General features: G+C 52.8%; 1 protein-coding gene across 1 annotated transcript in view; it reads right to left on the reverse strand.

Moving 5' to 3' along the window:
• Nucleotides 1-948: 948 nt before the first annotated feature.
• ALDH4A1 (aldehyde dehydrogenase 4 family member A1) overlaps nucleotides 949-15,653 on the reverse strand; it is a 17,754-nt gene continuing 3,049 nt past the window's right edge. The window contains exons 3-16 of the mRNA XM_078869717.1: nucleotides 15,575-15,651; nucleotides 14,748-14,840; nucleotides 14,006-14,053; nucleotides 13,681-13,836; nucleotides 13,006-13,155; nucleotides 8,391-8,465; nucleotides 7,803-7,990; nucleotides 7,392-7,465; nucleotides 6,783-6,979; nucleotides 6,063-6,110; nucleotides 4,706-4,858; nucleotides 3,359-3,480; nucleotides 2,261-2,379; nucleotides 949-1,828 (exon numbers count right to left, since the gene is read on the reverse strand). Of these exons, the coding sequence (XP_078725843.1) occupies nucleotides 1,710-1,828; nucleotides 2,261-2,379; nucleotides 3,359-3,480; nucleotides 4,706-4,858; nucleotides 6,063-6,110; nucleotides 6,783-6,979; nucleotides 7,392-7,465; nucleotides 7,803-7,990; nucleotides 8,391-8,465; nucleotides 13,006-13,155; nucleotides 13,681-13,836; nucleotides 14,006-14,053; nucleotides 14,748-14,840; nucleotides 15,575-15,651 (1,619 nt within the window). The 3' untranslated portion in view covers nucleotides 949-1,709. The remainder of the gene's footprint in view (nucleotides 1,829-2,260; nucleotides 2,380-3,358; nucleotides 3,481-4,705; nucleotides 4,859-6,062; nucleotides 6,111-6,782; nucleotides 6,980-7,391; nucleotides 7,466-7,802; nucleotides 7,991-8,390; nucleotides 8,466-13,005; nucleotides 13,156-13,680; nucleotides 13,837-14,005; nucleotides 14,054-14,747; nucleotides 14,841-15,574; nucleotides 15,652-15,653) is intronic.

Here is a 15,653-nt window from a genome sequence, read left to right on the forward strand (position 1 = left end):
ATTATGTAATATGAATACAATCATATGAAAGGTATCAGCAATAATAAACCCGAATAACAGGAATAACGAACAATGAAAAAAATATGAATCTAATAAAATATTAACAGTGAATCGTAGTATACGAACTATATTTAATAACTGTAAGAAAAAATTGGGGGGCATGGTAGTAGCTTGGTAAAGATGCCAACATTGGCGGAACGTTGGCATGTTGCATGTTGGCATGTTCACTTTGAAGGTACCCTGTCAGTTTCACACGTGTCTGCAGTCATGGCATCTTCTTCTTGACTAAAATCCACATTGTTTTTTGGCACATCATTATTTGTAACTCATCTTCATCACAAACCACGTACAGTCAGTCGCACCCGTCAACCCATTATCAGTGCCTACCTTATTACAGACAAGTTCAGACTTTATTGGTCACCCCTTGCCGTTATAAATCTCAACGTTCATCCTACAAAGTATCATCACAAGGCAGAAACACATGGACAAAACATGTTTTTGCCCATATTGAAACGGCTGTACGCTGTATGGACCTGACAACTCAATTTCTCTGTACAAGAATATGGGTAAAAACGTATGGGTTGACAGGTACCCGTACTGATCTGGCCTAATTGTTTTGTTATGTAACCCTCCGCCACCTGACATGGCCAAATAGATTCAATTTATCACGAGTGCAAGCGTTTAAGGTGCCAAATATCGTTTCGCTCCACTGGTAAGTTGAACATATTTCTCACGATTTTCTTATGCTTCTTTATATTTCTTGTCCATCCTATTCTCAACAACTTCGTAAAGCAATTACGCCTCTTATATGAACACATTTCCATGAGCTACTCACAACAAATGCGATTCATAGTTAGTTTATTTTGGGATCTTTTAGTCCAAAATAAACCATGAATCACATTGGTCGTAAAAGCCAACGTAGAAAATTAAACGAGTCACACAAATGTGTATTCAAAATCGGTGTATTGTTTTTCTTTTGTATTAAAGCATTATTGCATTGTTTTGCTAAATCGACGCACATTAAAAACAAGGACATTAAAACAAGGCAGGATTCAAAGCGTTGCACTGCAGTTGCGTTTCAGATATCCTAAAACTTAAAACTCCATCGTTGCCGCCCTCCATCGCAGACACAGAGGCCATTTTTAATTCATTAAAAACAATTCTTTTTTCAATTTCCAAACTCAAAGCTCGATTCTCTCCATTAATAAAACAAAACTCTGTTTTTCAGTCAGCAAGGCAACGGTTAGGAAGAACGACATGATCCAATTAGTTTTCTTTTCGGGCCAACGTGAGGAAGTGCATAAGGCTCAGATACGATCGTGAGATTAAAACTACGCTGATAAAGCTAAAAGTGCCAGGCGGTTCGCCATGTTTAGGATAAGAGCCAATGTTTAAAAGGCAATTGAGGTTTTCCATAGCTTCAAGTGATTGAGGTTTAAGGGATGGGTGTTAAAGGGTTAGAGGTTTAAGGGCTAGACGTTTAGGTGCTACAGATTTGGAGGTGTGCTTATGGGCTAGAGTAAAAATGAATTTGATTGAAGCTTTCGTGACTGCAGGAGTCCATACTCTTTGGTTCTTTCTGTAAAGTCACGTTACTACCTACGTGACTTTACCAAAAGAACCAAAGAGTATAAAAATCAAGTGTTTCTCCCAGGGAGGTGCTGGAAGAACATGGTTGGTGTTTGATGTATCGTGCTGTGGGTTCGGGGTTAGGACTTGGCCATGCTGGGGTAGCCCCACTGCGTCAGGGGCACGTGAGTTCGCTTGATGGCTTGTGGTGATGTCCAACGGGTGATGTACATGGGGCTCCCGGGCTTGTCATTCGTACCTGCAGTGAGACAAAAGGCAAAGATGCAGCTGACATGGACTAATTTGGATCAAAGTGCTTTAAGTGAGCACCTATGAAGGCCGGAACGACGCGCGGTGAGGTTGCGTGGTGAGGTTGCGCGGTGAGGTTGCGTGGCTGCCATGTGTATCGATGTGGTTGGTTGCTCGTTGCTAGTTGCCACGTCTGCCAATTGGCGAGTTGCGTGGCTGTGGTTAAACGCTGCTTGCCGTGTATGCTTGTTGCTTGTTGCTCGTTGCCATGTGTGCCTGTGGTGAGTTGTGCAGTTGTGGCGGGGCGGGGTGCCGTTTGCCGTGTGTAGTTGTAACGGGTCCGCTGGTTGCCGTGTGGACATAAACCAGGTGAAACGAAACAATTTATTTAATATAAAATGAATAGGAGATCCCGTGCACGCGTTCACGTGTTGCTGCTCACCGGACGCACGGGCTCCCCCGAAGGGTTGCTGCGCCACCACCGACCCCGTGCATTTGTCATTGATGTAGAAATTCCCGGCCGAGTTCCTGAGAATGGCCGAGGCCTCCGACACCGCCGCCCTGGCAAGCACGTGACAAATTGGTACGCGACACGCAGCATGTGGCACACAGGGGATGGCACGCAACACACGGGGCATGGGGAATGGCGCGTGGTACATCGTAATTGTTTTGCATGAGCTACCCATCCACCCATTATTCCGGATAACCGATCGTTTGCTGTCTTAAGGCAAAGTGATTTCCTGCTCAAATGACCAGAGACGCTGCTCATCTCACGTTTTTCGCCTCAAGCCAGTGGTGATAAATCCCACGTTTCTCAGGCAACTTTGCTTCCTTGCAAAGTGGTACCCATTTTGTTGACCCCGTAGAGATGATGGGCTGAGTATACCCCCAATCAGGATTTTTTTTTTAATGGAATGAAACCGGCTTGATCAGGAGAAATCCCAGGCAGAAGAGGCGAACATACACACTCCGCAGAGAAATGCGCCTGAGTTGGATATCGAACCCAGGCTCTTCTGGCCGTGAGCCGTGTTACCACTGCGCCACCCTCCACCGCTCCCTATCCCTGCGCGTGTCCTCTGCGAGCCTTACTCATCCTACGCGGTGCTTTGGCTGCTGCAGCACTTTACTATTAAAATTTCCCTCCCTTTATTAGCTAATCCTGTTTCCCTCCCTTTATCACTGCTAATCCTACATAATACACTAGCACAATATGACTTTGAGACCCCCCCACCACCTACACATTCCACAAGTAGTGACTAATTCCATATCTGCATTTGTCATCAATATGCTAAATTCCTCTGTTGATATGTAAACTCATTTGTCAAGGCTCTCTCCTCCTCCGACCCAGCTTAAAAATACGCTGCCAAGCTTAGCGGTGTTCATTAGGACGCTGTCTTTCCGACAGCCCTGTTCTTCACCTGAGGACGGCTGCTTGCTTGTGGCCGAAACGTCGTAAGAATTTTACCTTATAATGTTAAATGCTTATTATTTTATTATTTCCCTTCTACGTGACTTTACCGAAAGAACCAAGAATACTTACTCATCCTGTGCGAACACGGCGCCCGTGAGCCCGTAGGGAGATGTCTCGTTCACGAGCTGCAGTATCTGCTTGTACTCGTCATCCGGGTACACGTACACCGTCAGCACCGGCCCGAAGATCTCCTGCTCAGGCAGCAACAACAGGCAGACAGCCCGCGGAGAAAGGTCAGGGTAAAATACGGGCTCTCACGAAGATCGTCGCAAGACCAGCCGCCTTGTCGAGACTGGGCGGGGGGGGGGGCAGGGGTAGGTCATTAACGCCTCTCAAGGCATCGAACGCTCTTCCTTCCAGCTATTCACTCTTAAATAATGTAGATTGGAAACTAATTTCTTTAGAACAGTTTTTGGTGTTACATTTGTCCTTCTCCTGCACCTCCAATTAGTCGGTTACATGCAGTGCGAAACAAGTTCAACATACACACATGAATATTATCAAAAACTTCTTACCTATGGCACATCACAGGGAGGGGTATTAGAGTCAAGGACATAATAAATGGAAAAAGACAAAGGAACAGGAAAGGGAAGAGCGGTATAAAAAGCAAAGGATGCTGGGAAGGAAGTCCCCAGGATTAACAAAGAGGGCATGGCTCAAGATGGGGAGCTGGAAGAAAGAGGGAGCACCGGACAGCAGCAAGGGGAGGAGCGGGAGAGGGAATGACTGGGTCAAGATGTCGTGGATGAAAGGGGACAGAAGAGAGGGAGAGGGAAGGAAGGCGCGGGCAGAAGTGAGCTGTTCATAATCAATGTTTTTGGGTTTAGATCGCGTTATTTATAAATGTATCGTAACCCTCCACCACCCGACACGGCCAATCAGTAATGGAGTGTCACGTTGACAAAAGACAAATAGTTCACTACTTTAGCCCACCGGTGTGTTGAATAGTGAATCCACAACATTTACAAAATTATTCTTTTTAAACCCAAAGATGTTTATTATGAAAAATATTGGTCGCGTAAGCCTACGTATTAAACGGAGAAGTGAGCTGCACAGAGCAGTGTCTGTTTTCACAGTAGGTGGGGAGAGGGGAGGGATTCGGAGTGGGGGTGGCTACATAGAAGTGACGTGACTTATGGGAGGCATGAGCTGATTTAGTGGTGATCAATTTGGCAGGGTTTCTATCGGGCAATTCCCGAATAGAAACACAACTTTATAACGTTTAATTCGTATCGGATCATCTTTATGAAGTTGATCGTGACTCCACGTTGCAGGCAGACACAGAGACGGACGGACAGATGGACATAGCAACGAGATTGACACGTTTCACCTCGTTTGGAAAGCGTTAACAAATCAAAGGAATCGAAGATCAACCAGCGATACCCCCCCCCGCGTATCCCCCCTGCCATGCTGCACCTCCTCCATGATGCGGTCGTGGGGGTCGGTGGTCACCACAATGGTGGGCTCCACGTAGAATCCCACGCGGTCATCGACGCCCCCGCCGGCCAGCACGCGCAGGCTACCGCCGGCCTTGGCGTGATCCAGGTACCGCTTGATCCGTGCAAACGCCTGGGGCAGGGCAGTAGGAAGGCCATCGTGTCAGGGCGGCACAGGGAATGTGTCAGGGGGCAGCACGGAGAATGTGTCAGGGCAGCGATGTGCAGATGTGGGCACCCCCAGTGGCCATAGTGTGGTTGGCATGAGGTCTGGTTCAACAAATGAAATATTGAGGTGGCCACCCCCTGGCCGATTAGTCACACCCCCCCCCACCCACTTGGTAGCAGTGAAGGCTCGTGACATGTCCACTAGGTGGGGCTGTTGTGAGTGACCTCTGAAAATATGGTGTTCTAATTAAGAAACACCTTGTCATGTGATTGGCCTTCCCATGAAAGTGATATAACTGTCTTATCTACCAACGGTAGGCATTTATAAACAATACGAAACAAAACAACAAAGAGCTCAAATGATGTCCCCATGACCCTCAAAAGTCCACACTACACAACCCCCTTTGACACTGCCAAAAGCCGAAATAACAATTATAGATCAGCTGACACGACTCAACAAATTAGTCAAGGCAACCAAGATACCGCACACTGTAGAATAACAGCCACACAGCGCCGTACACCTACCTACACAAAAAACTTTGATCTGTTTTCACTGGCGACATTAATATAATGTTCAAAGGCCTACTATTTACTTCACTTTTCATTAGAGCTTGTTTTCTTGTGGTTTGTCTCACTGTTATCTGTGGCAACTGTGACATCACTTGTTTACTTCTAGAGCATGTAGGCCCTGACCTGCTATATTTTCACAGTACAACCTTGTGTTGTGACATAGTAATTACAGCCATGGGTACTTTTTTCACCGCCCTGAATGGGTCTGAAACGGCGTGGCAAAAATGTGACGCTAATCGCAATGAATGAAGGGAAATCTCTCACTCGGACTCCTTCACAGCCGCCCCGAGACCTCCCCGAGGCACAAATCAGACTGTGGTGTTGCAGCGGTTTCTAATATGAACTTAAAATGTTATCTTCATTAGGCAATTCACGTTCAAAGAATAAAAAAAAACACAGCAAAAAAAAATTCGAAAAGTATTTTCACTCGAAAAATAATTTCTCATCTCCAGCTGCTTGGTGGGACGGCGCCCCAAGGCCCCCTAGTGTTAGCCCAGAGCTGGGTCCCTACATCCGATGGGCACTGGTGCAATTGCACCGCCTGCACACTCGATAGCTACACTGCGGACTGCTTCGCTCGAGGCTAAGCGGTTACGCACCTTGTCATCGATGACGGCCGAGAAAAATGTCTCAAAGTCCTCCACCGGCTTGAAGCAGGAGACACAAAGACACGCACACACACACACGCGCGTTGAACGTTGACAAATGGCAGGGTTGGTGGATCACCGCACACACTGATGTTGTTGTGAAACTCCCTTCCCATGGGCGTGATGGATGTGCTTGATCATGGCTCGCCAGGAGAAGGCGGAACAAGTGGACTAATCTCCATCTCTTTCCATTTGTACGGGGATAAAAGGTTACGCCCTCTCGCATGTATGTATTTTCTCCGGGAGCTCTGGTTTCCTTGCCGTCCATAAACAACTCATACATTGGCTGAAAACATCTTTAAAAACCAATGTAGCGGTAGGACCCTCCTGAAAAGAGTCCTGGGACTCAGTGTGGATTTCCTGGTTAAATAAGGAATAATAATAATTTTACAAACCTGGCAGAGTGACGCCATCACAACCCAGCGTGCCGCACACGAACGTTCAACACACACTGCCTGCGCACGTACGTTCCCCACTTCATAAGGTGCACGTCTCCGTATGCGCGGCGCATATACGTGACGATGATTTGAACCGGTTCTCGGCCTTCCCTCGGGTCGATTCAGACTCAAATGAGTACCTGGTACGACGTGTAAAAAAAACACATCGCCACTGACGGAAAACAAACGTGGCCGGGCGGGGCGCTGGCCGCCCTCCTGTAGGGTTTGTACGTACGTTGCCTACTTTGATCCACTTGTGGGCCTCCAGGAGGCCGGCCTCCACCTGTGGCCAGAGCGACGCGGCGATGTACGCTCGTGAACACGCCGAGCATTTCTGCCCGCCGTATTCGAAGGCGGCGCGCAACGTTCCCGCCACCACTGATTTCACGTCCGCCGACGGGTGAACCACGTGGTAGTTCTTGCCGCCGCACTCTGCAAAACGGGACGAGGAGACGCGCATACGGGGAGACACGTGGCGCGCATCCCGGTTATGCGGGGAAAAACCTTTTGTGACGATCTTCGACGGATTTTACGATCGCGCACGCGGGGAGCTGAATTATGACACGAACGACAGCTGCGGTGGTGCAAGATGGACGACGATGATGACGATGATGACGGTGACGACGCACGTCATCGAAGGCCGTGCCCCGCCAAACCGAGCGTGGTGGCGATTCTGAGGATGACGCCGCTGCGGTCTGCAAACGATGAAGCTGCTGCCTGGCTCGGCGCAAACGTGGAACGCTTCACTGTGACCTGGCAAGTGCGCGCTCCACCGCCCCGCGACGACGCGACCCGACGCGCTCCACCGCCCCGCGACCTGACGCCACGCCGCGTCGTCCGTTACCGCCGGCGAGCTTGGGGAACGTGCGGTAGACGTCCAGGTTGTCGGCCACCTGCTTCCATAGCCGCTTGAACGTGCTGCGTGTGAGAGGGACGAGAGAGCGGGAACACGGAAATTGGCATTCGCTAGGCAGTCCCAGTTGAGTCCTGTACTGCAAGGTACGGTACATGAGGAGGCGGTGAGGTCACACCATGCCCGGCCACCTTTGTCTCCCGAGTGCTAATACTTACAAGTACTAGTTTAAGACTGAGTCGACCCAAGGGAGGCCCAGGACCGGATCAGATATTCGCCACCATTATTCGTCGTGAGCGGGAATCGAACCCGGATCGCCGCATTCATAGCGCAGCGCGCTAACCGCAGCACGCTGACCGCTCTCCACAAAGACGCACGCACGCACACGCACGAAGCACTCACGGCACGCTGCCGGTGAAGTTGATGCCGGCGAGGTGCGGCGACGCGGTGACGCTGTCCCCGAACGTGGGGCCGTCGGCCGGCACAAATTGGATGACGTTGGGCGGGAGGCCGCTCTCCAGCAGCGTGCGGTAGATCACCCAACTGGCGCTCAGCGCTGTGTCGCTCGGCTTCCACAAAACCACGTTACCCTGGGGGGGGGGGCAGGTGGGGGGGGGGCGGATTGGAAAAGGGGGGTAGGAGAGGGGGGAGACACGGCATGTGAGGTCACGTGCAAGTGACACGGCACGAAGGGCTCGGTTTGTTATTTAAGGGCTGCGTGTTGGGTTACTCTTAGTGCTACAGCTCAGGTTAAGCGCTCGTGCTGGGGTTAGCATTAGGATTAGTGGTGGGTTATTATTATGAATAGAGTTAGGCTTGCAGCTAGTGCTCGGGTTAGCATTAAAACTAGGGTTAGCATGAGTGCTAGGGTTTGAATTGGAGTACTCGGGTTAGGATTGGGGCTAGGGCTGGGGTTAGCCTGAGTCTTGGGTGAGGCTCACGGCTCGGAACAGGCCGAGGGCTCGGCAAGGAGTAAGGTGGGGGTCTCACCATCAAAGCCGGCGTTCCCGCCAGGTTCCCCCCGATCGCCGTGAAGTTGAACGGAGAAACGGCCGCCACGAACCCCTGGAGCACAACCCACACGGCAAGCACATCTCTTACCCTTCAGCCGAACCTCCGATTACCACGGTTGGCGACGTACGGTGCGGAAGAAGTTCAACATACATACATGACAATTACACAAGTGATGATAATGTAGTGACAGAGAAAGGTCACTACTGTGTCGGCCCGTACGAAGGCTGGGGGCCCCAAGGGGGTGCCTGGGGGGTCGCGTGGTGGAGGGATCCGGACCCTCCCAGAGGTGGGGGAAGTGAGGCGTGTCCTGGGAAGGGAGGCGTGGCCTGAAGAGAGCCAGCCACGCCGGGGCGGAGCCAGCCACGCGAAACCAAATATAAGCGTGGTGTGAACGCAGAGCGAGGCTGCTGTTGTACTGTACTCCAAGGTGAAGACATCTTCGGTCGTCAAGTCCCGAGTCGTCGTCCTGGGCCAGGCAGGCCGTTGCCTGCCTGGTCCAGTCTGTGTCGTGTTCCAGAGTGTTAGTGAGTTGAGGAAGGTGGTTACCACCTTATGTACAGTGTTATATTACTTACCGTTTAATAAATAGTGTTGCCTCCAAGCTGCGTGTGTGTGCACCTAATTCGGTACTACTACATTTGGTGTAGAAGTGGTCATCGAACTTTCGCTGATTAATTTGAAGAAGCTGTACCCTTCGCTGCCATGGTGTAAAAGCTGGCAGTGGAGTGCAAGACCCAACCGGAGGTGCGGATGGACGGTGTGGGTTGCACCTGGCCTCTCCCTGCGACGACCACGGAGTCTGGGGCCCCGGTGATGTGCCCCGGGGGATGGGCGACTGCAGCCTGCATGGGAGGAGGCTGCGAGCCCGGGCTGGTCGCCATCGACGGCGAGTTGGAGCGACGTCGCTCGTCAACTCGACCAGCTGCTGGTGGCAAGGGAGTGGCCGGGTGTTGGTGAGTGATGGCGAAATTGCAAGATGACGGAGCTGTGGCGTTCGCGCCATTTCGGCGGTGCCGGCGTTCCTGCCATTTCACTGCGGCGGCGTTCTCGCCAGTTTCACAGCGCCGGCGTTCCCGCCATTTGCACCATGCCGGCGGTTCCCGCCATTTCAACGTGTTGGCGTTCCCGCCTTTTGCGCCTTGTGTGCTGCGCCGGCCTGGCGGCGCGCCGCTGCAGCCCTGTGATTACGGGCCTCCCTCCCCACATTGAAGTAAGAAGAGCGGGGGAGGGCATCGGTGGTGAGAGCGAGAGGGGCCCGTGATTGAAGAGAGGGTTTCGACGTTGGAGACACTGCTGGGAGGGACTTTTTCAGTTTGACTCTCCGGTTTTGTGTTCCTCGCGGACGGTTAAATACGGCGTCGAGATCGGTATCTTCTGGGTGTAGTTAATGATTAATTCGTTGTTAGTGTCCCGAGCTCCGTTGATATCCTGTATGTTGCCGTGATAATGACTCGTGTTGTTACATCGTTTTGTTGCGAAATCGCCATTGTTATTGTGTATACTGTATGGAGTTTCGCTCGTGATTGCCACGTGTAACTGTAGGAAACTTTGATCGTCATTGTTGCCAAGGTACAGACCGTATGGAGCTTTGCTTGGAATTGTTAACAGTGTAGGGACTGTTGGGTACTTGCTTGTGATTATTTACTATGTACGGATTGTCTGGAGTATTGATTGTGTGTGTTGCCATGTGGGGACTGGATGGAGCATTGCGCCAAACGATTTACTGTACGAACTTCGTATACTGCATATACTGTATTAATCAATTCGGCGATTCTTGGGGTTTGTGTATAGTTTTTTTGCTCTCAAAATTCGAATGCCCTGAGTCCCATGGTTAATGTTGAAGGGGATTTTGAAATGACAGGTTCGGTTTGTTTCAAACTCACTGGTTGGTTCCTGTCCGTTGTTGCACAGATGATGTCTTTTGTGCGGGAATGCTCCTTGTGTTCTATATGGATCGGGGGTGCGTTTCCGTTAATTGCCGTCAAATTGCGTTGCTCTCTCCACTCGGTTGGTACAGCTGCAGGCTGCAATGCGAGTCTCGGAGATGATGTGTACGGATACGGGATGTGAGGTGTATTGTTGTGACCATTGAATATTCGGGATCGTCACAAATTGTGCGTACCTGTTCGGCATTGGATCAGTTCTGTGGGGGATCATAATTCAAATTGTATGTGTTGTGATGGTGTTAAATTGCGATGGTGACATGCTGCCAGGGATTTGGAATTGTGCTGCTGGCTGTCACCTATCTTGGGGCGCAGGTCCTGACCAGGATGGCCCAGTGAGTGTTGCGTGTCTAACATGAACGTTGTGGTCCCGTCATGCTATGGCTGACGGCTTGACCTGACAGCCCGGAGATTGAAACACTCCGTGGTATGTCTAGCCTAGCGGGCTGTGCGCTCACAGGGCTCGGAGAGTGTGGTCCCGTCATGCAATGGCTGACGGCTTGACCTGACAGCCCGGAGATTGAAACACTCCGTGGAATGTCTAGCCTAGTGGGCTGTGCGCTCACATGGCTCGGAGAGTGTGGTTCCGTCATGCTATGGCTGACGGCTTGACCTGACAGCCCGGAGATTGAAACACTCCGTGGTATGTCTAGCCTAGTGGGCTGTGCACTCACAGGGCTCGGAGAGTGTGGTCCCGTCATGCAATGGCTGACGGCTTGACCTGACAGCCCGGAGATTGAAACACTCCGTGGCATGTCTAGCCTAGTGGGCTGTGCGCTCACATGGCTCGGAGAGTGTGGTCCCGTCATGCAATGGCTGACGGCTTGACCTGACAGCCCGGAGATCGAGACACTCCGTGGCTTGTCTAGCCTAGTGGGCTGTGCGCTCACATGGCTCGGGGAGTGTGGTCCCGTCATGCTGTGTCTGACGGCTTGACCTGACAGCCCGGAGATCGAGACACTCTGTGGCTTGTCTAGCCTTGTGGGCTGTGCGCTCACATGGCTCAGAGAGTGTGGTCCCATCATGCTGTGTCTGATGGCTTGACCTGACGGCCCGGAGAGTGAGACACTCGGAGGTGCGTTGAAACAGTGGGCTGGAGATTCGTAAGGTTCAGGTGGAGTTGTCCTGTTACGTTGGGACTGTATCCCTCAGTTGTTAGGGTGCATGTTGTGCAATGAGTGAACGATGGTTCGTCTCAGCTCGGTCGGTACAGTTATATGCTGCGATGCGAGTCTTCGAGAGAGACCGGCTCGTCTCAGCTCGGTCGGTACAGCTATATGCTGCGATGCGAGTCTTGGAGAGAGACTGGGTCGTCTCAGCTCGGTCGGTACAGCTATATGCTGCGATGCGAGTCTTGGAGAGAGACTGGGTTAAAATCCCACCGATATGGCCGACGTGTGCTACTGGTTGTGACGCCGCGTCGGAAAGGCGGTGGGGTGGTAACATGGAAATTCCCCCCCCCGATATGGCCGACGCGTGCTACTGGTTGTGACGCCGCGTCGGAAAGGCGGTGGGGTGGTAACATGGAAATTCCCCCCCCGATATGGCCGACGCGTGCTACTAGTTGTGACGCCACGTCGGAAAGGCGGGGGGGTGCTAACGGGTGACTGTCATTGCATGCGTGATTCTAACGGGTGGGGGGGCTGTGCTGGAGCGTAAGTGGGTTAGCCAGTTTTCATGTATAATTGTTGTTAATTCCCCGTTTTCTATGCAGTTCCCTTTTACCCTCGTCGATTCTGTATATATTACGTGATTGTATTTCTTATCGGTCGCCGGTCATTTATTGATGTTGTTGGTTCGGAGGCACACCTTTTCGATGTTTCACAGTTGTGTTACAGCCGGGGACGGCTGTGTGTTTATACAGGAGGGGGTGATGTAGTGACAGAGAAAGGTCACTACTGTGTCGGCCCGTACGAAGGCTGGGGGCCCCAAGGGGGTGCCTGGGGGGTCGCGTGGTGGAGGGATCCGGACCCTCCCAGAGGTGGGGGAAGTGAGGCGTGTCCTGGGAAGGGAGGCGTGGCCTGAAGAGAGCCAGCCACGCCGGGGCGGAGCCAGCCACGCGAAACCAAATATAAGCGTGGTGTGAACGCAGAGCGAGGCTGCTGTTGTACTGTACTCCAAGGTGAAGACATCTTCGGTCGTCAAGTCCCGAGTCGTCGTCCTGGGCCAGGCAGGCCGTTGCCTGCCTGGTCCAGTCTGTGTCGTGTTCCAGAGTGTTAGTGAGTTGAGGAAGGTGGTTACCACCTTATGTACAGTGTTATATTACTTACCGTTTAATAAATAGTGTTGCCTCCAAGCTGCGTGTGTGTGCACCTAATTCGGTACTACTACAATAACAAGGATACTTATGATGATGACGACGACGACGATGATGACGATCATCATCATGATTATGGGGCGGGGGATGGGAATGGGTGACGGGGGGGGGGTGAAGGATGGTGGGGGGGTGTGGGGGGTGAGTGATGGGGGTTAGGGGAAGGTGTGGGGTGGGGAGTGATGGGGTTGGAGAATGGGGGAGTGGAAGGGTGAACGGGGGATAGCGAGAGGGGGAGGGGAATGAGTTAGAGATGGTGGCGTCGAGGGGTGTCGTGCGATGGGGGGGAAATTGTTGGGAAATGAGTGATGGGGGGAAGGGGCAGGAAGGTCACCTCGAGCCCGCGGTAGCTGAGCGAGTTGGTGCTCTCCGCGGTGCTGAGAGGCTGCTGGTGCTGCAGCTCCAGCGCGTATTTGGCGTTGAAGCGGAAGAAGTCGACGAGTTCGGCTGCCGCGTCGATCTCCGCCTGGATCGCCGTCTTCCCCTGCAGACGCACGGCGCCCACTCGGGTCCCAAACCCAGGGCCTTGGGGACCAACTCGGGGTCTCAGGGACCAACCCGGGGACTTGGGGACCAACCTGGGGACTAGGGAACCAACCCGGGGACTCAGGGTCCAACCTGGGGACCAACTCGGGGATCAACTCAGGGCTTTGGGGACAACCCAGGAACTCGGGGACCAACCCAGGAACTCGGGGACCAACCCAGGAACTCGGGGACCAACCCAGGAACTCGGGGACCAACCCAGGAACTCGGGGACCAACCCAGGAACTCGGGGACCAACCCAGGAACTCGGGGCCTAAACCGGGGACCAACCCCGGGACCAACCCAGGGACTCAGGGCCCAACCTGGGGACCAACTCGGGGCATTGGGGACCAACCCAGGAACTCGGGGACCAACCCAGGAACTCGGGGACCAAACCGAGGACTCGGGGACCAACCCCAGGATCAACCCGGGGACTCGGAGACCAACCCTGGAACTTGAGAACCCACGTTCAGAGCTTCTGCCTTACCTGTCCCACCATCGTCTTGGCCAGGATTTCGGCGCGCTTGGGCCCGCTCAGCAGGTCAGCCGCCTTGAAGAAGACCTGGGCACGGTCCGACACGGGGCGCGCCTCCCACTCGGTCCGCGCCGACATCGCCGCCTCTATCGCCTGCTCAATCAGCTCCTGTCAGCGCCGACGGGGAAGGGGGTAGTCGGGGGGGGAGGGCCGGGGGAAGGCAGCGGTCAGCGAACCCTCACACTCCATCGCAACGTTAGCGGTCAAACACGGTTGACGGTTAGGGCAGCCGCGATATAACAATTTTACGAGAAGACCGCGGAGTGGCGGCACTCACCTTGTCGGCGTAGCAGAACTTGGCCACCTTGTGGTAGTGGTTGAATGGCTGGAACGGCAGACGGGCAAGTGGGGGTTAGCGGCAAGCGAGGGGCGGGGGGAGACGCCTACTACGGGGATTCCAGCCTAGGCTGACGTCAGTTAACTCGAGTCAGGGTGGCTCATTACCATAATCGTGAGCCATGCTCTGTCAGCAGCTGGGTGAAGGCCTTCCTACCGAGTGTAGGTCTGTGATGTCACATTTCGGGGGGCTGTTCTCGGACACAGGGTGATGTAACTGCTCGCTGCAAGGGTTCCCAACATATTTTTACTCCCCCACCTCCTCCTACCCTACCCGCTTTCAGAATGCGACGCTTTGTAGTATAATTCGGGGGAAAAAATTTGTGGAAGAAATTAGACAAATCAACGACCATCAGTAAAACAAGTGGCACGTGGCTCAGCTGAAGACAGCAAGCGGCTCGCAAACGAAAGGTCACGAGTTCAGCTTATTGGGAAATAATTCCTCCTCTGGGGTTGACAAAATGAGTGGTTGTCCTACGGATAAACTCGCCCCCATCACAGTGATGTGGAATTTCCACCACCGCCTCAGGGGCGTCAATGTTCAATGGTCATTTGAGCCATTCCAAAAATGACATCGCGATTCTGGGCCAGAGGTCGTCAGGCTGCACGAGTGAGATCGCCCACAACCAGCTCCCACCCACGGGGCCCCCACAGCCCCCCACGGGCCCCCCCACTGTCCTCACGCTGAGCTGGTGGTGCACATCCTTGGTCCACACGTGCTGCCCTCCGACCACGCATGGGATCTCCTCCGTCTTCCCCTTGAGGGCAGCCAGGGCCTAGTGGGGGCAGCACGCAGCGGAAACACAACCAGGGTCGATCACGGCCGTCAAATACTTTCAGTCAAGCGGCCAGCAACAAGCAGCACTGTTATTATCCCATCCTGATGACGTACGTGTACATCATCAAAATGAAACCAGAAGCACAACTAAAATAAAATAACTTTATCGGTACCGAGGCTCCCACAGGACTATGCGGGAGGGCGTGTGGCACAGCTTGGCGATAGCTATCATAGAGTGCAGCCGTGTCGCTCCGGGTTCTCTGCGGCCAGCGCTGTTCAAGTGGTAATCGCCAAGAGTTAACACGTTACTTGAATTCAGCAAGGTTATTGTAAAAAAAAGGACAAAGGATACGATGATGATAATGATGGGAGGAGGGAAATCCCAAGTGAAGCAGTGCGAGGGAGGAAGCAGAAAGAGAAGTGAGGTGACCTGCAGTGTGGTGAGTGAGTTGTTGTGACCAGCAGTGTGGTAACTGAACACACCGTGGGTGAGTAACAGAACCGATAATCAGTAGATGAACCGATCACTTAATTAATCGGATTACGACCCAGCTTCTAAGAGACACGGTCCAGAGCCAGGACGACAGCCAGGTCTCGTATCACAGCGTCTATACCCTGCGGCGAAAGTATTTGTTCACCAGAAGAGTGGCGTTCGTTTAATTAACTCAGTCGAGCAATCGCTGACTTCGACAATCGGAGATAGCCCGGCGCTTGGCTGTGATGGCCACTCACCTTCTGCAGGGCCTGTCTCTCAGGGCTGCCCGGCGCGTACTCCAGGATGGGTTCATTCTGGACGTCCGGCACGGCACGT

The sequence above is a fragment of the Lampetra fluviatilis genome, chromosome 28 (genome assembly GCF_964198595.1).
Source record: "Lampetra fluviatilis chromosome 28, kcLamFluv1.1, whole genome shotgun sequence".
In the NCBI taxonomy this organism is placed as follows: domain Eukaryota; kingdom Metazoa; phylum Chordata; class Hyperoartia; order Petromyzontiformes; family Petromyzontidae; genus Lampetra; species Lampetra fluviatilis.